Raw genomic sequence first — 22,669 nt, 5'->3', positions numbered from 1 at the left:
GGATTTGTGCTTTGAAAAAAGCAGTTGGTTTGCACAGCGGCGTACACACAGCAATGCAGCTATCAGGGAGCCTTCTAGGGCAGCCCAATGAGCTACAGCGCTGAGGGGAAAAAAAAAAAAAATGTAGCTTCCACTGTCCCTGCACACCGAAGGTGGTGTTGGGCAGTGGAAATCGCTACAGCACAAGCGGTTTGGTGGTTAATGGACCCTGCCTAACGCTATCCCTGCTTCTGATGAAGCGGCAGCAACCTCTCCCTATGCTCAGATCAGCAGCAGTAAGATGGCGGTCGGCGGGAACGCCCCTTTATAGCCCCTGTGACGCCGCAGACAGCAAGCCAATCACTGCAATGCCCTTCTCTAAGATGGTGGGGACCAGGACCTATGTCATCACGCTGCCCACACTCTGCGTTTACCTTCATTGGCTGAGAAATGGCGCTTTTCGCGTCATTGAAACGCAACTTTGGCGCGAAAGTCGCGTACCGCATGGCCGACCCCGCACAGGGGTCGGATCGGGTTTCATGAAACCCGACTTTGCCAAAAGTCGGCGACTTTTGAAAATGAACGACCCGTTTCGCTCAACCCTACTCACAATGATGATTAATGCAAATGGTTAGAATTTTGTATACTCTTTATATACCTGGCACTTTTACATGTTCACTGCTTGAGGCCTGTCCCACACGTCCAGATAATTCTGGTACCGGAAAAATCGGTACCAGAGTTATCCGTATCTGTGTGTCCGTGTGCTCACGTGGCACATCCCCCCTATGGGAGGTGGAGCCGCATATTCATCACTGTAATGTGCGGCACCATGTGACCGCTCATACAGAACAAGCAGCGACGCTGAGAGGAAGCATCGAAGGAGCTGGGTAAGTATTTTAATGCCAGCGGGCGGGCGCACAGGGGGAGGGAGGCGGGAGCTGACCGGGAACATTATTTTAAACACACACAAAAAAACCCCCCTGATTTTCCATTCCTTCTCTCCAGCAAACGCTGCTGGGAAGAAGGAATGAATTCTGGATTCAGCACCCAAAGCAGGGGACAGCGCTGAGACTCGTTTCACCTTTGCGTTTTTTTGTGTTTTAGCGCTAAAAAACGCATGCTTTTTTTCCCTACACTTAACATTAAAAACGCATGCGTTTTTTTGCGTGCGTTTTGCCGTGTTTTGACGATGCATGCATCGTTTCTATGCATGCGTTTTGTTGCAGAAATGCAACATGTAGTAATTTCTAGCGGCATTTTTTTGCGGCAAAAAAAGTATTGATGTCTATGTAAACACATGTGTTTTTAAGCACATGCGTTTGCATGCGTTTTAATAGAAAAACACAAGAAAACACACTGATAAGCCAACCCTAACCCTAACCCAAACCCTAACCCTAAGGGATCCTAACCCTAACCCAAACCCTAAGGGATCCTAACCCTAACCCAAACCCAAACCCTAAGGGATCCTAACCCTAACCCTAACCCAAATAGAAGGATCCCTTAGCATTTGGGTTTGGGTTAGGGTTAGGATCCCTTAGGGTTAGGGTTAGGGTTACGATCCCTTAGGGTTTGGGTTAGGGTTAGGATCCCTTAGGGTTAGGGTTAGGGTTAGGATCCCTTAGGATTAGGGTTAGGATCCCTTAGGGTTAGGGTTTGGGTTAGGGTTAGGGTTAGTAACATAGTAACATAGTAACATAGTTAGTAAGGCCGAAAAAAGACATTTGTCCATCCAGTTCAGCCTATATTCCATCATAATAAATACCCAGATCTACGTCCTTCTACAGAACCTAATAATTGTATGATACAATATTGTTCTGCTCCAGGAAGACATCCAGGCCTCTCTTGAACCCCTCGACTGAGTTCGCCATCACCACCTCCTCAGGCAAGCAATTCCAGATTCTCACTGCCCTAACAGTAAAGAATCCTCTTCTATGTTGGTGGAAAAACCTTCTCTCCTCCAGACGCAAAGAATGCCCCCTTGTGCCCGTCACCTTCCTTGGTATAAACAGATCCTCAGCGAGATATTTGTATTGTCCCCTTATATACTTATACATGGTTATTAGATCGCCCCTCAGTCGTCTTTTTTCTAGACTAAATAATCCTAATTTCGCTAATCTATCTGGGTATTGTAGTTCTCCCATCCCCTTTATTAATTTTGTTGCCCTCCTTTGTACTCTCTCTAGTTCCATTATATCCTTCCTGAGCACCGGTGCCCAAAACTGGACACAGTACTCCATGTGCGGTCTAACTAGGGATTTGTACAGAGGCAGTATAATGCTCTCATCATGTGTATCCAGACCTCTTTTAATGCACCCCATGATCCTGTTTGCCTTGGCAGCTGCTGCCTGGCACTGGCTGCTCCAGGTAAGTTTATCATTAACTAGGATCCCCAAGTCCTTCTCCCTGTCAGATTTACCCAGTGGTTTCCCGTTCAGTGTGTAATGGTGATATTGATTCCCTCTTCCCATGTGTATAACCTTACATTTATCATTGTTAAACCTCATCTGCCACCTTTCAGCCCAAGTTTCCAACTTATCCAGATCCATCTGTAGCAGAATACTATCTTCTCTTGTATTAACTGCTTTACATAGTTTTGTATCATCTGCAAATATCGATATTTTACTGTGTAAACCTTCTACCAGATCATTAATGAATATGTTGAGGATCCCTTAGGGTTAGGGTTAGGATCCCTAGGGTTACTAGGGATCCTAACCCTAACCCTAACCCTAGCTATTTCTGTTTATAGTGGGTTTTCTTGTTGATTTTGATGATTGGCAGGTGTCACACACTTCTCATCATGCGTTTCAAAAATGTAAACGCAGGAAAAAACGCATGTAAACGCGTCAAAACGCCGCATTTGGATTAAAACATGCAAAAACGCTTGCGTCTAAAAAACGCAGCGTTTAAACGCGTTTAAATGCGTTTTTTCACCAATTGCGTTTGCGTTTAAAATGCTGCGTTTTTAAACACAAATGTGAAACCAGCCTTAACTCTAGCGATGTCTCCTGCACGGTGCGTGTGGTACCCAGTCGGCACACGGACGGCACATGGACAGCATCCGTGTGCGGTACGTGTTTATGATACGTGCGCTCCCACAAACACTGACATGTCTCCGTGTTTTTCAAGCGGACATGCGGTCCGTGAAAACACGCTGACATGTGCAGAGACACATTGATTTTAATGTGTCTACGTGAGTCAGTGTCTCAAGTACGTGAGGAAACTGTCACCTCACGTACCGGAGCCACTGACGTGTGAAACCGGCCTGAGAAAGGTTCCTGTTGGGACTGAAACGTCGCTTTCTGGGCTGATTAAATAGCTCCTTTTCACTACAAAATAGTGTGCTGCCTCTAATTTTTCTGGATTTTTATAATGGAGGTTTGGTATTTGCCTGGGGGGCTCTGCACCCAGACTCTTTCTTTGTGCTGCTCTAATTCTCTTTCTCCTATCTATCTATCTATCTATCTATCTATCGATTATCTGCTGTATCTATCTAATATCTATCTATCTAATATCTATCACATATCTATCTACAGTTAGGTCCATATATATTTGGACAGAGACAACATTTTTCTAATTTTATTTATAGACATTACCACAATGAATCAATGAATTTTAAACAAAACAATTCAGATGCAGTTGAAGTTCAGACTTTCAGCTTTCATTTAAGGGTATCCACATTAAAATTGGATGAAGGATTTAGGAGTTTCAGCTCCTTAACCCCTTTACCCCCAAGGGTGGTTTGCACGTTAATGACCGGGCCAATTTTTACAATTCTGACCACTGTCCCTTTGTGAGGTTATAACTCTGGAACGCTTCAACGGATCCCAGTGATTCTGACATTGTTTTCTCGTGACATATTGTACTTCATGACAATGGTAAAATTTCTTTGATATTACCTGCATTTATTTGTGAAAAAAACGGAAATATGGCGAAAATTTTGAAAATTTCGCAATTTTCCAACTTTGAATTTTTATGCAATTAAATCACAGAGATATGTCACACAAATTACTTAATAAGTAACATTTCCCACATGTCTATTTTACATCAGCACAATTTTGGAACCAAATTTTTTTTTTGTTAGGGAGTTATAAGGGTTAAAAGTTGACCAGCAATTTCTCATTTCTACAACACCATTTTATTTTAGAGACCACATCTCATTTGAAGTCATTTTGAGGGGTCTATATGATAGAAAATACCCAAGTGTGACACCATTCTAAAAACTACACCCCTCAAGGTGCTCAAAACCATATTCAAGAAGTTTATTAACCCTTCTGGTGCTTCACAGGAATTTTTTGAATGTTTAAATAAAAATGAACATTTAACTTTTTTTCACAAAAAATTTAATTCAGCTCCAATTTGTTTAATTTTACCAAGGGTAACAGGAGAAAATAGACCCCAAACATTGTTTTACAATTTGTCCTGAGCACGACAATACCCCACATGTGGGGGTAAACCACTGTTTGGGCGCATGGCAGAGCTCGGAAGCGAAGGAGCGCCATTTGACTTTTCAATGCAAAATTGACAGGAATTGAGATGGGACGCCATGTTGCGTTTGGAGAGCCACTGATGTGCCTAAACATTGAAACCCCCCACAAGTGACACCATTTTGGAAAGTAGACCCCCTAAGGAACTTATCTAGATGTGTGGTGAGCACTTTGACCCACCAAGTGCTTCACAGAAGTTTATAATGCAGAGCCGTAAAAATAAAACAAAACATTTTTCCCACAAAAATTATTTTTTTAGCCCCCAGTTTTGTATTTTCCCGAGGGTAACAGGAGAAAGTGGACCCCAACATTTGTTGCCCAATTTGTCCTGAGTGCGATGATACACCATATGTGGGGGGAACCACTGTTTGGGCACATGGGAGGGTTCGGAAGGGAAGGAGTGCCATTTGAATGCAGACTTAGATGGAATGGTCTGCAGGTGTCACATTGCGTTTGCAGAGCCCCTAATGTACCTAAACAGTAGAAACCCCCCACAAGTGACACCATTTTGGAAAGTAGACCCCCTAAGGAACTTATCTACATGTGTGGTGAGCACTTTGACCCACCAAGGGCTTCACAGAAGTTTATAATGGAGAGCCGTAAAAATAAAACAAAATTTTTTCCCACAAAAATTATTTTTTAGCCCCCAGTTTTGTATTTTCCCGAGGGTAACAGGAGAAATTGGACCCCAAAATTTGTTGTCCAATTTGTTCTGAGTGCGCTGATACCCCATATGTGGGGGGGAACCACTGTTTGGGCGCATGGGAGGGCTCGGAAGGGAAGGAGCTCCATTTGGAATGCAGGCTTAGATGGAATGGTCTGCAGGTGTCACATTGCATTTGCAGAGCCCCTAATGTACCGAAACAGTAGAAACCCCCCACAAGTGACACCATTTTGGAAACTAGACCCCCTAAGGAACTCATCTAGATGTGTTGTGAGAGCTTTGAACCCCCAAGTGTTTCACTACAGTTTGTAACGCAGAGCCGTGAAAATTGAAAAAAAAATCTTTCCCCAAAAAATTATTTTTTAGCCCCCAGTTTTGTATTTTCCCGAGGGTAAGAGGAGAAATTTGACCCCAAAAGTTGTTGTCCAATTTGTCCTGAGTACGCTGATACCCCATATGTGGGGGGTAACCACCGTTTGGGTGCATGGGAGTGCTCGGAAGGGAAGGAGTGCCATTTGGAATGCAGACTTAGATGGAATGGTCTGCAGGCGTCACATTGCGTTTGCAGAACCCCTAATGTACCTAAACAGTAGAAATCCCCCACAAGTGACCCCATATTGGAAACTAGATCCCCATGGAACTTATCTAGATGTGTTGTGAGAACTTTGAACCCCCAAGTGTTTCACTACAGTTTATAACGCAGAGCCGTGAAAATAAAAAATCTTTTTTTTTCCCACAAAAATTATTTTTTAGCCCCCAGTTTTGTATTTTCCCAAGGGTAACAGGAGAAATTGGACCCCAAAAGTTGTTGTCCTATTTGTCCTGAGTACGCTGATACCCCATATGTTGGGGTAAACCCCTGTTTGGGCACACGGGAGAATTGGCTGGAATTGAGATCGGACGCCATGTCGCGTTTGGAGAGCCCCTGATGTGCCTAAACAGTGGAAACCCCCCAATTATAACTGAAACCCTAATCCAAACACACCCCTAACCCTAATCCCAGCAGTAACCCTAACCACACCTCTAACCCTGACACACCACTAACCCTAATCCCAACCCTATTCCCAACTGTAAATGTAATCTAAACCCTAACTGTAACTTTAGCCCCAATCCTAACCGTAACTTTAGCCCCAACCCTAACTGTAGCCTTAACCCTAGCCCCAACCCTAACTTTAGCCCCAACCCAAACTGTAGCCCTAACCCTAGCCCTAACCATAGCCCTAACCCTAACTTTAGCCCCAACCCTAACTGTAGCCTTAACCCTAGCCCTAACCATAGCCCTAACCCTAGCCCTAGCCCTAACCCTAGCCCTAACCCTAGCCCTAACCCTAGCCCTAACCCTAGCCCTAGCCCTAACCCTAACCCTAGCCCTAACCCTAGCCCTAACCCTAGCCCAAACCCTAGCCCTAGCCCTAACCCTAGCTCTAGCCCTAACCCTATTGGAAAAATGGAAATAAATACATTTTTTTAATTTTTCCCTAACTAAGGGGGTGATGAAGGGGGGTTTGATTTACTTTTATAGCGGGTTTTTTAGCGGATTTTTATGATTGGCAGCCGTCACACACTGAAAGACGCTTTTTATTGCAAAAAATATTTTTTGCGTTACCACATTTTGAGAGCTATAATTTTTCCATATTTTGGTTCACAGAGTCATGTGAGGTCTTGTTTTTTGCAGGACGAGTTGACGTTTTTATTGGTAAAATTTTCGGGCACGTTACATTTTTTGATCGCTTTTTATTCCGATTTTTGCGAGGCAGAATGACCAAAAACCAGCTATTCATGAATTTCTTTTGGGGGAAGGCGTTTATACCGTTCCGCGTTTGGTAAAATTGATAAAGCAGTTTTATTCATCGGGTCAGTACGATTACAGCGACACCTCATTTATATCATTTTTTTATGTTTTGGCGCTTTTATACGATAAAAACTATTTTATAGAAAAAATAATTATTTTTGCATCGCTTTATTCTCAGGACTATAACTTTTTTTTTTTTTGCTGATTATGCTGTATGGCGGCTCGTTTTTTGCGGGACAAGATGACGCTTTCAGCGGTACCATGGTTATTTATATCTGTCTTTTTGATCGCGTGTTATTCCACTTTTTGTTCGGCGGTATGATAATAAAGCGTTGTTTTTTGCCTCGTTTTTTTTTTTCTTCTTACGTTGTTTACTGAAGGGGTTAACTAGTGGGCCAGTTTTATAGGTCGGGTCGTTACGGACGCGGCGATACTAAATATGTGTACTTTTATTGTTTTTTTTATTTAGATAAAGAAATGTATTTAGGGGAATAATATTTTTTTTTTTTATTTCATTATTTAGGAATATTTTTTTAAATTTTTTTTTACACATTTTGAAAATTTTTTTTTAACTTTTTTACATTGTCCCAGGGGGGACATCACAGATCAGTGATCTGACAGTGTGCACAGCACTCTGTCAGATCACTGATCTGACATGCATCGCTGCAGCCTTCACAGTGCCTGCTCTAAGCAGGCTCTGTGAAGCCACCTCCCTCCCTGCAGGACCCGGATCCGCGGCCATCTTGGATCCGGGGCTGGAGGGAGCAGGGAGGGAGGTGAGACCCTCGCAGCAATGCGATCACATCGCGTTGCTGTGGGGGGCTGAGGGAAGCCCGCAGGGAGCCCCCTCCCTGCGGGAAGCTGCCCTATACCGCCGGCACATCGCGATCATCTTTGATCGCGGTGTGCCAGGGGTTAATGTGCCGGGGGCGGTCCGTGACCACTCCTGGCACATAGTGCCGGATGTCAGCTGCGATAAACAGCTGACACCCGGCCGCGATCGGCGGCGCTCCCCCCGTGAGCGCCGCCGATCGCGCTGGACGTACTATCCCGTCCGTGGTCATGGGGGCCCACCCCACCTCGACGGGATAGTACGTCCCATGTCAGAAAGGGGTTAACATGTGCCACCCTGTTTTTAAAGGGACCAAAAGTAATTGGACAGATTCAATAATTTTAAATAAAATGTTCATTTTTAGTACTTGGTTGAAAACCCTTTGCTGGCAATGACTGCCTGAAGTCTTGAACTCATGGACATCACCAGACGCTATGTTTCCTTCTTTTTGATGCTCTGCCAGGCCTTCACTGCGGTGGTTTTCAGTTGCTGTTTGTTCGTCGGCCTTTCTGTCTGAAGTTTAGTCTTTAACAAGTGAAATGCATGCTCAATTGGGTTGAGATCAGGTGCCTGACTTGGCCACTTAAGAATATTCCACTTCTTTGCTTTAATAAACTCCTGGGTTGCTTTGGCTTTATGTTTTGGGTCATTGTCCATCTGTAGTATGAAACGACGACCAATCAGTTTGGCTGCATTTGGCTGGATCTGAGCACACAGTATGTCTCTGAATACCTCAGAATTCATTCGGCTGCTTCTGTCCTGTGTCACATCATCAATAAACACTAGTGACCCAGTGCCACTGGCAGCCATGCATGCCCAAGCCATCACACTGCCTCCGCCGTGTTTTACGGATGATGTGGTATGCTTTGGATCATGAACTGTACCTCGCCTTCGCCATACTTTTCTCTTTCCATCATTCTGGTAGAGGTTGATCTTGGTTTCATCTGCCCAAAGAAAGTTCTTCCAGAACTTTGCTGACTTTTTTAGATGTTTTTTAGCATAGTCCAGTCTAGCCTTTTTATTCTTGATGCTTATGAGTGGCTTGCACCGTGCAGTGAACCCTCTGTATTTACTTTCATGCAGTCTTCTCTTTATGGTAGATTTGGATATTGATACCTCCTGGAGAGTGTTGTTCACTTGGTTGGCTGTTGTGAAGGGGTTTCTCTTCACCATGGAGATTATTCTGCCATCATCCACCACTGTTGTCTTCCGTGGGCGCCCAGGTCATTTTGCATTGATGAGTTCACCAGTGCTTTCTTTCTTTCTCAGGATGTACCAAATTGTAGATTTTGCCACTCCTAATATTGTAGCAATTTCTCGGATGGGTTTTTTCTGTTTTCGCAGCTTAAGGATGGCTTGTTTCACCTGCATGGAGAGCTCCTTTGACCGCATGTTAACTTCACAGCAAAATCTTCCAAATGCAAGCACCACACCTCAAATCAACTCCAGGCCTTTTATCTGCTTAATTGAGAATGACATAACGAAGGGATTGCCCACACCATTTCATGAAATAGCTTTGGATTCAATTGTCCAATTACTTTCGGTCCCTTTAAAAACAGGGTGGCGCATGTTAAGGAGCTGAAACTCCTAAACCCTTCATCCAATTTTAATGTGGATACCCTCAAATGAAAGCTGAAAGTCTGAACTTCAACTGCATCTGAATTGTTTTGTTTAAAATTCATTGTGGTAATGTCTATAACCAAAATTAGAAAAATGTTGTCTCTGTCCAAATATATATGGACCTAACTGTATCTGTCTATCTATCTATCATATATCTATCTATCTGCAGCCAGCAGCCAGTAATTAAATAAGCAAAAAAAAACGATCCGCCCCTCCTAATGTGAACACGTGCAAGCTGCGAAAACTGCATAAGGCCTGTCCCACACGTCCAGATAATTCCGGTACCAGAAAAATCGGTACCGGAATTATCCGTGTCCGTGTGCTTACGTAGCACATCAGTGTGGCACACATGCGGCAGCCGTGTGCCGACTGAGGACCACATGGACCGTGCAGGAGACAGCGCTACAGTTAAGCGCTGTCCCCTGTGTGCGGTGCTGAAGCCGCTATTCATCCCTTCCTTCCAGCAGCGTTCGCTGGAGAGAAGGAATGGACAATCTTTTTTTTTTTCCCCTTAAAAATAAAGTTTGTGCGTTCCCCTCCCGCCTCCCATCCCCTATGCGCATATTCCTCACTGTAATGAGTGGGACCACGTGACCGCTCACACAGCACAGGCTGCAGCCGCTGAGAGGAGACATCGCTGGAGCTGGCTGTCGGTGAGTATTTCCTGGCAAGCGGGGGGGGGGGGGGGGGGGCGCACAGGGGATGGGAGGTGGGAGGGGACACACAGACTTTATTTTTAGGGTATGTGCACACGTCAGGTTTTTTTCCTGACAAAATCCTGAGAATTCTGCCAGAAATCCGCGTCTTTTTTCGTGCGGATTTCTCGTGGAATTTGCGCGTTTTTTGCGCGGATTTTGCGTGGATTTTTTCGGAATTTTTGCGTGTTTTTTTTTTCCTGAATGTCCTTTTTGACATGGAATCCGCAAAAAATCTGCAAAAAGAATGAGCATGTCGGTTCTTTTTGCGGAATGCGTTTTTTTTTGCAGAAAAAAACGCTAACATATGCACAAAAAATGCGGAATGCATTCTAAAAGATAGGATGCATAATGTTAGCGTTTTTTTCCCGAATTTATAGCGTTTTTATAGCGAAATTCCGCAAAAAAACCGCTAAAAATCCGGACGTGTGCACATACCCTTAAGTGGAAAGAAAAAAAAAAGATTATTCATTCCTTCTCTCCAGCGAACGCTGCTGGGAAGAAGGGATGAATTCCAGCTTCAGCACCACATGCGGGGGGGGGGAAGGACAGCGCTTACAGTAGCGCTGTCTCCTGCACGGCACACGGACTGCACACGGAGAGCATCCATGTGCGGTACGTGTTTTACACGGACCCATTGACTTTACTTTGCGTTCCCGCAAACACTGACATGTCTCCGTGTTTTTCAAACGGACACACGGTCCGTGAAAACACGCTGACATGTGCAGAGACACATTGATTTTAATGTGTCTACGTGAGTCAGTGTCTCCGGTACGTGAGGAAACTGTCACCTCACCTATCGGAGCCACTGACGTGTGAAACCGGCCTAATATAGCCAAAAAAGAACACAGCTGCACATTTATTACTGGATGCTGGCTGCCTCCAGTCTGATCTTGCACCCTTCCCATTGGCCTTGCAGGTGCCATTATCAGCTCTACCTGCCCATAAATTGTAGGCTTAGCCTGGTAGTGACATGTTTGTCCAAAACTGTAGTCTGGTGGCCCAAAAGTGGCTTATATTGTAGAGCAGGGACCCATCAGAGAGAGGTCACCTTGCAGTTGTTGATGGGCCTGCACGTGTTCACATTAGGAGTGCTGATGTTTTTTTTTTTAGTTATATATCTATTATCTATCTATGTATCTATCTATCTATTTGTCTATCTCATATCTATCTCATATCTATCTATCTATCTATCTATCTATCTATCTATCTATCTATCTATCTATCTATCTATCTATCTATCTATCTCATTCCTAGGGAGCCCATAAAATGTACACTATATTATGTAGGGCAGCACGGTGGCTCAGTGGTTAGCACTGCAGCCTTGCAGCTCTGGGGTCCTGGGTTCAAATCCCACCAAGAAAACATCTGCAAGCAGTTTGTATGTTCTCCCTGTGTTTGCGTGGGTTTCCTCCGGGCACTCCGGTTTTCTCCCATACTCCAAACACATACTGATAGGGAATGTAGATTGTGAGCCCCAATGGGGACAGTGATGATGATGTCTGTAAAGCGCTGCGGAATATGACGGTGCTATAACAATAAGCCAAATCATAATTATATTTCTCTGCAGTTGTGATTTTCTCAATAATGTTTACTGAGATGGTTGGACTCAGTACAACATGGACGCATGGAGTTAACATAATCACTACAAAGTGTCTTAATTATTTTGAAAACTTATTTAGTTACCAGAACCCAAATACGCACTGATGACTTTCCATGTGCTGCTCTCATGGGCCTTGACACTTTTACTGGGACAGATATCGTCTTGAGAGAGCAATTTTGGATTTCTTCCAATGTTAATGTGTACGCTAGAAATCAAGAAGATAGCACTCATGTATCCGTCAGCGAGATATAATCATGCACTACCAGTAGACATCACCAAACATATACAAAATATTAGGACTTATACACGTGTATGTGTGACTCAGTGTGGCCCCCTCCCCTGCCATTGCCAAGTTACCTTCTACTGAGGCATGAATACAGCGTGATACAGGTGTTATTACAGGTGTTATTCCACCGCGGAGGACAATTACATGGCAACGAGTTGTCATTGTGTACCATAGACTACTTATAGTGAGCGCAGTATATAATATAAATAGCACAGCAAATACGAGGGGCGATCCAAAAGTAATGATAATCGGTTATTTCTATTTCACACAGAAATTAAAATAAAATGTTTTCTTCTCTCTTAGGTACCCACTAGTCCAGGAAAAAAAATCACTTAAATAGACCACGATTCCCGGGAGCTACATTCATCTATAATATAACGCTGGGAGCGTCACTCTGTCCGAAGCCTCTATAGACTGCGCAAGCGCAAGCGCCGGCGCAGTCTGGGCCTCACAGAGCGACGCTCCCGGGAGATCGCGGTGTGCATTCACACTGAACGCACACCGCGATCTCCACCGCAGAAGCAGGGACCGCCAGGAGGGTGAGTATCGGCCTATATTCACCTGTCTCCGTTCCATCGCTGAGCGGCGCCATCTTCCCGGTCTTCGGTCTGTGGCCTTCAGTTCAGAGGGCGCGATGACGCGCTTAATGCGCGCCGGCGCCGCCCTCTGACTGAACAGTCACAGCCAGGAGACCGGGAAGATGGCGGCGCTCAGCGATGGAATGCCGGACAGGTGAGTATAGTAAGTGCTGGGGGGGCCTGAGCTGGCGGCGATACCGGCACCTGACCCCCACAGCGTGCCGGTGTCCCCGCCTGCTCAGGCCCCCCAGCACTCGGCGCCGAGCGGGTCAGAGGCAGTATGGGGACGCAGGATGGAGCAGCACATAACAGTATGGGGACGCAGGATGGAGCAGGACATAAGGATGGGGACGCAGGATGGAGCAGCACATAACAGTATGGGGACGCAGGATGGAGCAGCACATAACAGGATGGGGACGCAGGATGGAGCAGCACATAAGGATGGGGACGCAGGATGGAGCAGCACATAAGGATGGGGACGCAGGATGGAGCAGCACATAACAGTATGGGGACGCAGGATGGAGCAGCACATAAGGATGGGGACGCAGGATGGAGCAGCACATAAGGATGGGGACGCAGGATGGAGCAGCACATAAGGATGGGACGCAGGATGGAGCAGCACATAACAGTATGGGGACGCAGGATGGAGCAGGACATAAGGATGGGGACGCAGGATGGAGCAGCACATAAGCATGGGGACGCAGGATGGAGCAGCACATAAGGATGGGGACGCAGGATAGAGCAGCACATAACAGTATGGGGACGCAGGATGGAGCAGCACATAAGGATGGGGACGCAGGATGGAGCAGCACATAAGGATGGGGACGCAGGATGGAGCAGCACATAAGGATGGGGACGCAGGATGCAGCATGAACATAAGGATGGGGACGCAGGATGGAGCAGCACATAAGGATGGGGACGCAGGATGCAGCAGCACATAAGGATGGGGACGCAGGATGGAGCAGCACATAACAGTATGGGGACGCAGGATGGAGCAGGACATAAGGATGGGGACGCAGGATGGAGCAGCACATAAGGATGGGGACGCAGGATGGGAGCAGCACATAAGGATGGGGACGCAGGATGGAGCAGGACATAAGGATGGGGACGCAGGATGGAGCAGCACATAAGGATGGGGACGCAGGATGGAGCAGCACATAAGGATGGGGACGCAGGATGGAGCAGCACATAAGGATGGGGACGCAGGATGGAGCAGCACATAAGGATGGGGACGCAGGATGGAGCAGCACATAACAGTATGGGGACGCAGGATGGAGCAGGACATAAGGATGGGGACGCAGGATGGAGCAGCACATAAGGATGGGGACGCAGGATGGAGCAGCACATAAGGATGGGGACGCAGGATGGAGCAGCACATAAGGATGGGGACGCAGGATGGAGCAGCACATAAGGATGGGGACGCAGGATGGAGCAGCACATAAGGATGGGGACGCAGGATGGAGCAGCACATAAGGATGGGGACGCAGGATGCAGCAGCACATAAGGATGGGGACGCAGGATGGAGCAGCACATAACAGTATGGGGACGCAGGATGGAGCAGGACATAAGGATGGGGACGCAGGATGGAGCAGCACATAAGGATGGGGACGCAGGATGGGAGCAGCACATAAGGATGGGGACGCAGGATGGAGCAGGACATAAGGATGGGGACGCAGGATGGAGCAGCACATAAGGATGGGGACGCAGGATGGAGCAGCACATAAGGATGGGGACGCAGGATGGAGCAGCACATAAGGATGGGGACGCAGGATGGAGCAGCACATAAGGATGGGGACGCAGGATGGAGCAGCACATAACAGTATGGGGACGCAGGATGGAGCAGGACATAAGGATGGGGACGCAGGATGGAGCAGCACATAAGGATGGGGACGCAGGATGGAGCAGCACATAACAGTATGGGGACGCAGAATGGAGCAGCACATAAGGATGGGGACGCAGGATGGAGCAGCACATAAGGATGGGGACGCAGGATGGAGCAGCACATAAGGATGGGGACGCAGGATGCAGCATGAACATAAGGATGGGGACGCAGGATGGAGCAGCACATAAGGATGGGGACGCAGGATGGAGCAGCACATAAGGATGGGGACGCAGGATGGAGCAGCACATAAGGATGGGAACGCAGGATGGAGCAGCACATAAGGATGGGGACGCAGGATGGAGCAGCACATAAGGATGGGGACGCAGGATGCAGCAGCACATAAGGATGGGGACGCAGGATGGAGCAGCACATAACAGTATGGGGACGCAGGATGGAGCAGGAAATAAGGATGGGGACGCAGGATGGAGCAGCACATAAGGATGGGGACGCAGGATGGAGCAGCACATAAGGATGGGGACGCAGGATGGAGCAGCACATAAGGATGGGGACGCAGGATGGAGCAGCACATAACAGTATGGGGACGCAGGATGGAGCAGCACATAAGGATGGGGACGCAGGATGGAGCAGCACATAAGGATGGGGACGCAGGATGCAGCATGAAGATAAGGATGGGGACGCAGGATGGAGCAGCACATAAGGATGGGGACGCAGGATGGAGCAGCACATAAGGATGGGGACGCAGGATGGAGCAGCATATAAGGATGGGGACGCAGGATGGAGCAGCACATAAAGATGGGGACGCAGGATGGAGCAGCACATAAGGATGGGGACGCAGGATGGAGCAGCACATAACAGGATGGGGACGCAGGATGGAGCAGCACATAAGGATGGGGACGCAGGATGGGAGCAGCACATAAGGATGGGGACGCAGGATGGAGCAGCACATAACAGGATGGGGACGCAGGATGGAGCAGCACATAAGGATGGGGACGCAGGATGGGAGCAGCACATAAGGATGGGGACGCAGGATGGAGCAGCACATAAGGATGGGGACGCAGGATGGAGCAGCACATAAGGATGGGGACGCAGGATGCAGCATGAACATAAGGATGGGGACGCAGGATGCAGCATGAACATAAGGATGGGGACACAGGATGCAGCATGAACATAAGGATGGGGACGCAGGATGCAGCATGAACATAAGGATGGGGACGCAGGATGCAGCAGCACATAAGGATGGGGACGCAGGATGGAGCAGCGCATGACAGGATGGGGACGCATGATGGAGCAGTGCATGACAAGATGGGGACGCAGGATGGAGCAGCACATGACAGGATGGGGACGCAGGATGGGAGCAGTGCATCACAGGATGGAAGCAGCGCATCACAGGATGGGGACGCAGGATGGGAGCAGCGCATGACAGGATGGGGACGCAGGATGGGAGCAGCGCATGACAGGAAGGGGAACGCAGGATGGAGCAGCACATGACAGGATGGGGACGCAGGATGGAGCAGCGCATGACAGGATGGGGACGCAGGATGGAGCAGCACATGACAGGATGGGGACGCAGGATGGAGCAGCGCATGACAGGATGGGGACGCAGGATGGAGCAGCACATACCATGATGGAGACAATATACCAATATAAATGCTCGCCACCCGGGCGTAGAACGGGTTCAATAGCTAGTTTGAATATAAACTGCCGAGGAGTGAACATCAAAATGGAAAAAAACGAGCTCAGAGCTGTCATCAAATACCTCTGCTTGAAAAAAATGACTACCAAAGACATACACAGCGACTTGGTGGAAACATTGGGGGACTCTTCTCCTCCATATTCCACAGTTGCACGCTGGGCCAAGGAATTTAAGCTGGGAAGAACATCGACGAAAGATGAACATCGTGAAGGACGCCCATCCACGTCCCTCAATGAAGAAAACGTGAAAAAAGTTGAAGAAGTTGTATTGGCAGATCGAAGAGTGACTATCAGGCATGTAGCTGAGGTCACAGGGATCTCATATGGCAGTATTCAATGAATCCTTGCAAAAGAATTGCATATGAGAAAGGTCTCCGCGCATTGGGTGCCAAAAATGTTAACCGACGAACAAAAGAAGAAACGAGTTGACATTTCAATAGCAAATCTCGAAAAGTTCCAAGCAGACAAGAAAAATTTTTGTCACGTTTTTTGACCACTTTGATCCCGAAACTAAACAACAATCGATGACATGGAAACGAGCCGACGAACCGACGCTAAAGAAATTCAAAGTGTCAAGCTCAGCAGGGAAGGTTATGGCGTCCGTTTTTTGGGACACTGAAGGAATTATTATGGTGGACTATTTGGAGAAGGGAGCCACTATTACGGGCTCCTACTACGCAGAACAAATAGGAAGATTGCAGGAGGCTATCAAGGAGAAAAGGCGCGGCAAACTGCGGGCTGGAGTGTTGTTTCACCAAGATAACGCGCCAGCTCACAAAGGTGCTGTTGCCATGGCTACCAATCAAGAATCGGGCTTTGAACTGGTGGAACATCCCCCCATTCGCCAGATGTAGCCCCCAGTGACTTCTTTCTCTTTCCTCGGCTCAAGGAACACCTCTGGGGCAAGAAATTTGACAACAATAGCGACGTGATAACCGCTGTTGGGGATTTTTTTGAGGGTCAAGATCAAGAATTTTTTTTCGAAGGGAATTCTAAGTTTAGAAAAGAGATGGACTAAATGTAGTCTTGTCAGGAGACTATGTAGAAAAATATATATTTTTTTACTATATTCATTGTGTTTAGTATTGATTATCATTACTTTTGGATCGCCCCTCGTATTAATCCTTTATCTGCAGGAGTGTTGTCCATAATGTAAGAGGTGGTTATATATGGCCCTAGAGATCCATATAAGAAGAATTCTCTGGAAATAGGGGATTGTTATGTAAATTGGTGTGTAGTAGAGTATTATCTCATCCAACTCACAGACATGTAACTGCTTAAGGATAAATCTACTCTCCTGATAAATTATAGGCTTTTTTCCTAGTAAGAAATATATACACTAGCCGAATCTTGTTATATGTTCTAACCCGATTTCATGTTGAATTCTAAGGTGAGACTTGTGACGTTCCTAATGATGACACCATGGCTGGTAAATCCAGTGAGAAGACCAATGGCGTTCCTCCAAAGAAAGATGGTAAATAAGCTTCTTCTGTTATTTAAAGGGAACCTGTCCGCAGGATTGTGCTCAGTAACCCACAGACAGTGTCAGGTCGGCGCCTTCATACTGATTACAATGATATCTTGGCTGATGAAATCCGTCTTGTGGTTGTTGTTTAATCTTTATTTACAGTTCTGAGTTAATGATATACTCGTGCTCCGGGGCGACCTGTGTGAGTCTTTATGTAGTGCTCTGATTGGCTATTCATAATGCAGACTGCTGACAGGTCACTGATCCCTCACTGACCTGCCCCATATTTTACATACTAAATATAATATGTATTGAAAAAACAAAATCACATTCAGCAGGCGGCGGCACCTGTGCTGCAGCACGATTGTATCTATAATGTGCATTCAATTATTTTATTTAGTGACTGATATACATTTATTCTGAAAGAAAAATAATTTCTCTCTCAAAATAGTTCTATTGGCGATCTAACACATCACCGATGGATTGTACTGCACAATTGGAGACACTTTTTTTTTCTCTAGCAAGATGGCACCAGTTGCGCCTGTCCAGTAACATCTATGGATCGCTGATAGATGCCACTGCATTTTGAGAGATAATTTTTTTTAGGAATAAATTTATATCAGCAAATAACACAATTAACCCCTTCATGACCTTGGGATTTTCCATTTTTCCGTGTTCGCTTTTCCCTCCCCTCCTTCCCAGAGGCATAACTTTTTTTTTTTTCCGTCAATATGGCCATGTGAGGGCTTATTTTTTGCAAAACAAGTTGTACTTTTGAACGCCATCATTGGTTTTAGCATGTCGTGTACTAGAAAACGGCAAAAAAATTGAAAGTGAGGTGAAATTGCAAAAAAAGTGCAATCCCACAGTTGTTTTTTGTTTGGCTTTTCTGCTATGTTCACTAAATGGTAAAACTGACCTGCCATTATGATTCTCCAGGTCATTACGAGTTCATAGACTCCTAGGATGTCTAGGTTCTCTTTTATCTAAGGCTACTTTCACACTTCCGTCGGTACAGGGCCGTCGCCATGCGTCGGCTCGACGTACTGAAGGACATTGTGAAATAAATGAACAATGGGGGCAGCGGATGCAGTTTTTCAATGCATCCGCTGCCCCATTGTAATGTCCGGTGAGGTGGGGGCGGAGCTCCGGCCGCGCATGCGCGGTCAGAAATGGCAGACACGTCCCACAAAAAAAGTTACATGGAACATTTTTTTGTGCTGACGGTTCGCCAAAACACGACTCATCCGTCGCACGACGGATGCGACGTGTGGCCATGCGTTGCTAATGCAAGTCTATGGAGAAAAAACGCATCATGCGGGCAACTTTGCAGGATGCGTTTTTTCTCCAAAACTACGTATTGCGACGTAGGCACTTTAACAGAAGTGTGAAAGTAGCCTAAGTGGTGAAAAAAAATTCCATACTTTGCTAAAAAAAAAAAAATTGCGCCATATTCCGATACCCGTAGCGTCTCCAATTTTCATGATCTGGGGTTGGTTGAGGGCTTATTTTTTGCGTGCTGAGCTGGCGTTTTTAATGATACCATTTTAGTGCAGATACGTTCTTTTGATCGCCCGTTATTGCATTTTAATACAATGTCACGTCGATCAAAAAAAGTAATTCTGGCGTTTCGAATTTTTTCCTCGCTATGCCGTTTAGCGATCAGGTTAATGCTTTTTTTATTGATAGATCGGGCAATTCTGAACGCGGCAATACCAATTATGTGTAGGTTTGATTTTTTTTAATTGATTTATTTTGAATGGGGCGAAAGGGGGGTGATTTAAACTTTTATATTTTTTTTATTTTTTTCACATTTTTTTTAAACTTTTTTTTAACTTTTGCCATGCTTCAATAGCCTCCATGGGAGGCTAGAAGCTGGCACAGCACGATCGGCTCTGCTACATAGCAGCGATCATCAGATCGCTGCTATGTAGCTGAATTGCAGGTGTGCTATAAGCGCCGACCACAGGGCGGCTCACAGCTACCGGCGATCAGTAACCATAGAGGTCTCAAGGACCTCTATGGTTACCATTCTGATGCATCGCTGACCCCCGATCATGTGTCGGGGTGAGCGATGCACTCATTTCCGGCCGGATGGCTGGAAGCGCCGGTTAAATGCCGCTGTCAGCATTTGACAGCGGCATCTAACTAGTTAATAGCGGCGGGTGAATCGCGATTTCAGCCGCCGCTATTGCGGGCACATGTCAGCTGTTCAAAACAGCTGACATATCCCGGCTTTGATGTGGGCTCACCGCCGGAGCCCTGCGTCAAAGCGGGGGATCTGACCTCGGATGTACTATCCCGTCTGAGGTCAGAAAGGGGTTAAATGCATATTATACATGCAATCATGCTGCAGCACAGGTGGCGCCACCTGCCTGCTGTATGTGATTTTTTTTTTTTTCAATCCATATTATATTCAGTATGTAAAATAAGTGTCAGGTCATTGAGGGATCAGCGACCTGTCATAAGCCATACAGATGCATATATAACCAGAGCACCACATGAAGACCCCCTCCAGGCTGGCCCCAGAGCACGAACATATCATAGAATGAAAATTACAAACACAGATCAGACAACCACAAGACGGATTTCATCACCCAAGGCATCATTGCAATCAGTATAACGGCGCCAACCTGACACTGTGTGTAGGTTACTGAGCACAATCCTGCTCACAGGCTCCCTTTAATACTTGTAATGCCCTGCTGATATCTAATAACGTGTTTGTTACCCAGACTGCACCATAAAGGCGATAGAGGATCCGATTCACATTGCCAAAGTAAAAGAGACATTTGGAGCTTGGATGACGGATTTCTCAAACCGAACCAGTGATGAAAGAATTTGGATTGTGGCACATTTCTCAGGTGCAGTAAAACAAGACATGGAGAGAATTAACAAATCTAAGAGCGTGACCAGCACTGCTGTGAAGTTTGTTACATTCTTTTCTCATTTATTAGTTTATCTACTTTGCTCCTGAACTACATTTGACATATACACCTGGAAAGCACTAAGCACATATGACGAATGTTTCTAGAATCCTCCATTAACCCAGCATATGCCAAAATGTATTAGTGTGGAAAGAACCTTTCTGTGCAATGGTTCTGTCATAAGATACTCCAGTTGTTAGAGGATGCAAAGATGACCCCAAAATTGAAAAAATGTGCATCCTTATCATGACAGTGGCAGCAGGGTTATGTGACCTACATGTATTGGCTCATTTTATTTCTTTATTCCTTTTTACAGGATTAATAGTAAAGCAATATGAAAATATAACTACTCTGCTGAGCGATGACTACAAGTCTACAAAACTGCGCTGGTTCTACCATGGATGCGGGCATCTAGTGTATGACAATTCACTGTATTACCACAAGGGAGGATCTAATAAAATTGTAAGGTAAAGTATTATCCACAATTACAATAATGTTCTTCCCTTCACAATCAGCCGTCATGACTTATGTTACTGACCTACAATTGGTTTCCCTATTTAATTTGGGAGACAGCATTAAAGGGTTTGTCACTCTAAGTGACTGTAGATTTCTGAATACTTACAGTGTGTGCACGGCACACTGTCAGGATCCTCAAGCATTGTCAGCCAGAGCAGTCGGTCACGTGACTGTACGTATAACCTTTACCTATTTCCGGTCACATTCTCGCTAGACATGCCGAGCATGTCTAGTTGGCACGTGACCATGTGTATGCAAATTATATACTTCTGGTCACGTGATCGCTGGCTCTCACCAGCAACACCTAAGAATCAGCATATGAAGCACCCAATGTAAAGATTCAGAAGTCTGTAGTCACTTAAGTGCCTGTAGTCTTTCATCAGAAATCTAGACAACCCTCTTAAGTAATATTAGTAATAAATATTGTTCTTGTGCTACAAAAATATACTAGACATTAGCCAGTGGGGTATGATAGAAATTGCAGCACACACCATAAAGTGTTTCTAGTTCAGCAGCTTTTGGTTGTGATTCTGGGACCATTGACCTACCAGCACATGTTTTTGGAGTGTGAAAGGTAAGTCACACAAACATGGGGAGAACAAACAAGTTATCTTCGGTCAGACCAATGATAAATACTGAATAACATTGACTTGGGAAATAGACATGACTATTTTGTTGTTTTTCATCTTTTAGGTATGAACTTGACACTGAAATCTTCCAGACTCTCGGCATTGACAATGCAGCTTATCACAATCGTAGCTATCTCTTCTCAAATTCTAAATCTTACTTTAAAGTGGCAGCTGATGAGAAAGATCTCTGGATCATCTACTCCTCTGACACAGATAAAAGTATCATGGTCGCTCACCTGGATGACAAAACCTTCTCCGTCACTCAGCACATTAACACAACATACCCAAAGTCCAAAGCGGGCAATGCCTTTATTGCATGTGGAGTTCTTTATGTTACAGACACCAAAGATTTGAGGGTGACCTTTGCATTTGATCTCCTGAAACAGAGGCAGGTTGATGCTAGTTTTGACCTTAGGTCATCAACATCAGTTCTTTCCATGCTGTCCTACAACCCTAAAGATCAGCATTTATATGCATGGGAAGATGGATATCTGATATTATATCCGGTGCGCTTTGTATCCAGCACTTAGTTAAGGGAAACTGCAACCAGGGTACCTACAAAATGTACAAAATGGGTTCACATTTCATGTATAAATGGACATCTTATGATGAGCCTTTAGCTCTGGGTTATAATTCTGGAATCATCATTTTACGTTTTTAAATAAATATTTTAATAAAAAGATACAATTGATACGAGATGCTGTTTACTTGTTTCTGCCTTGTTCCAAGTATTTGCTTTGGCAAATTTCTTTTGACTGAATTAGGTATGCAGTCATTTTGCTGTCAGTATCAATCAATGAAGCAAAATATTAGGTTACTTAGAGCCTGAAGAAAGTAGGTAAACAGATTTGCAATGGTAGTTAAAGAGATATTATCTAGTCCTCCAAAACCTCTGTACATAGATCCCGCAGGAAAAGTGTCAAACTTTCCAATTTACCTTTTCACCGCAATCCAATTCCTTTATATACCATATTTTTTTAACTATAAGACACACTTTTTTTTCCAAAAATGTGGAGGAAAATGGGGGGTGCATCTTATGGTTCAGATGTACCAGTTCTGGCTAT

General features: G+C 45.5%; 1 protein-coding gene across 2 annotated transcripts in view; it reads left to right on the top strand.

Moving 5' to 3' along the window:
- The window catches only part of GLDN (gliomedin), an 81,635-nt gene extending 59,334 nt beyond the window's left edge, over nt 1-22,301 (top strand). For both annotated transcript variants that reach the window (XM_069766006.1, XM_069766007.1), the window contains exons 7-10: nt 17,459-17,542; nt 20,269-20,397; nt 20,777-20,927; nt 21,670-22,301. In XM_069766006.1, coding sequence (XP_069622107.1) covers nt 17,459-17,542; nt 20,269-20,397; nt 20,777-20,927; nt 21,670-22,135 — 830 coding nt within the window. In that variant the 3' untranslated portion in view covers nt 22,136-22,301. The remainder of the gene's footprint in view (nt 1-17,458; nt 17,543-20,268; nt 20,398-20,776; nt 20,928-21,669) is intronic.
- Nucleotides 22,302-22,669: the final 368 nt, after the last annotated feature.

This window comes from Ranitomeya imitator, chromosome 4, assembly GCF_032444005.1.
Source record: "Ranitomeya imitator isolate aRanImi1 chromosome 4, aRanImi1.pri, whole genome shotgun sequence".
NCBI classification, from domain to species: Eukaryota; Metazoa; Chordata; class Amphibia; order Anura; family Dendrobatidae; genus Ranitomeya; species Ranitomeya imitator.
Note: the sequence above shows the minus strand (reverse complement) of the source record. Positions and strands in the feature narration are given on the sequence as shown.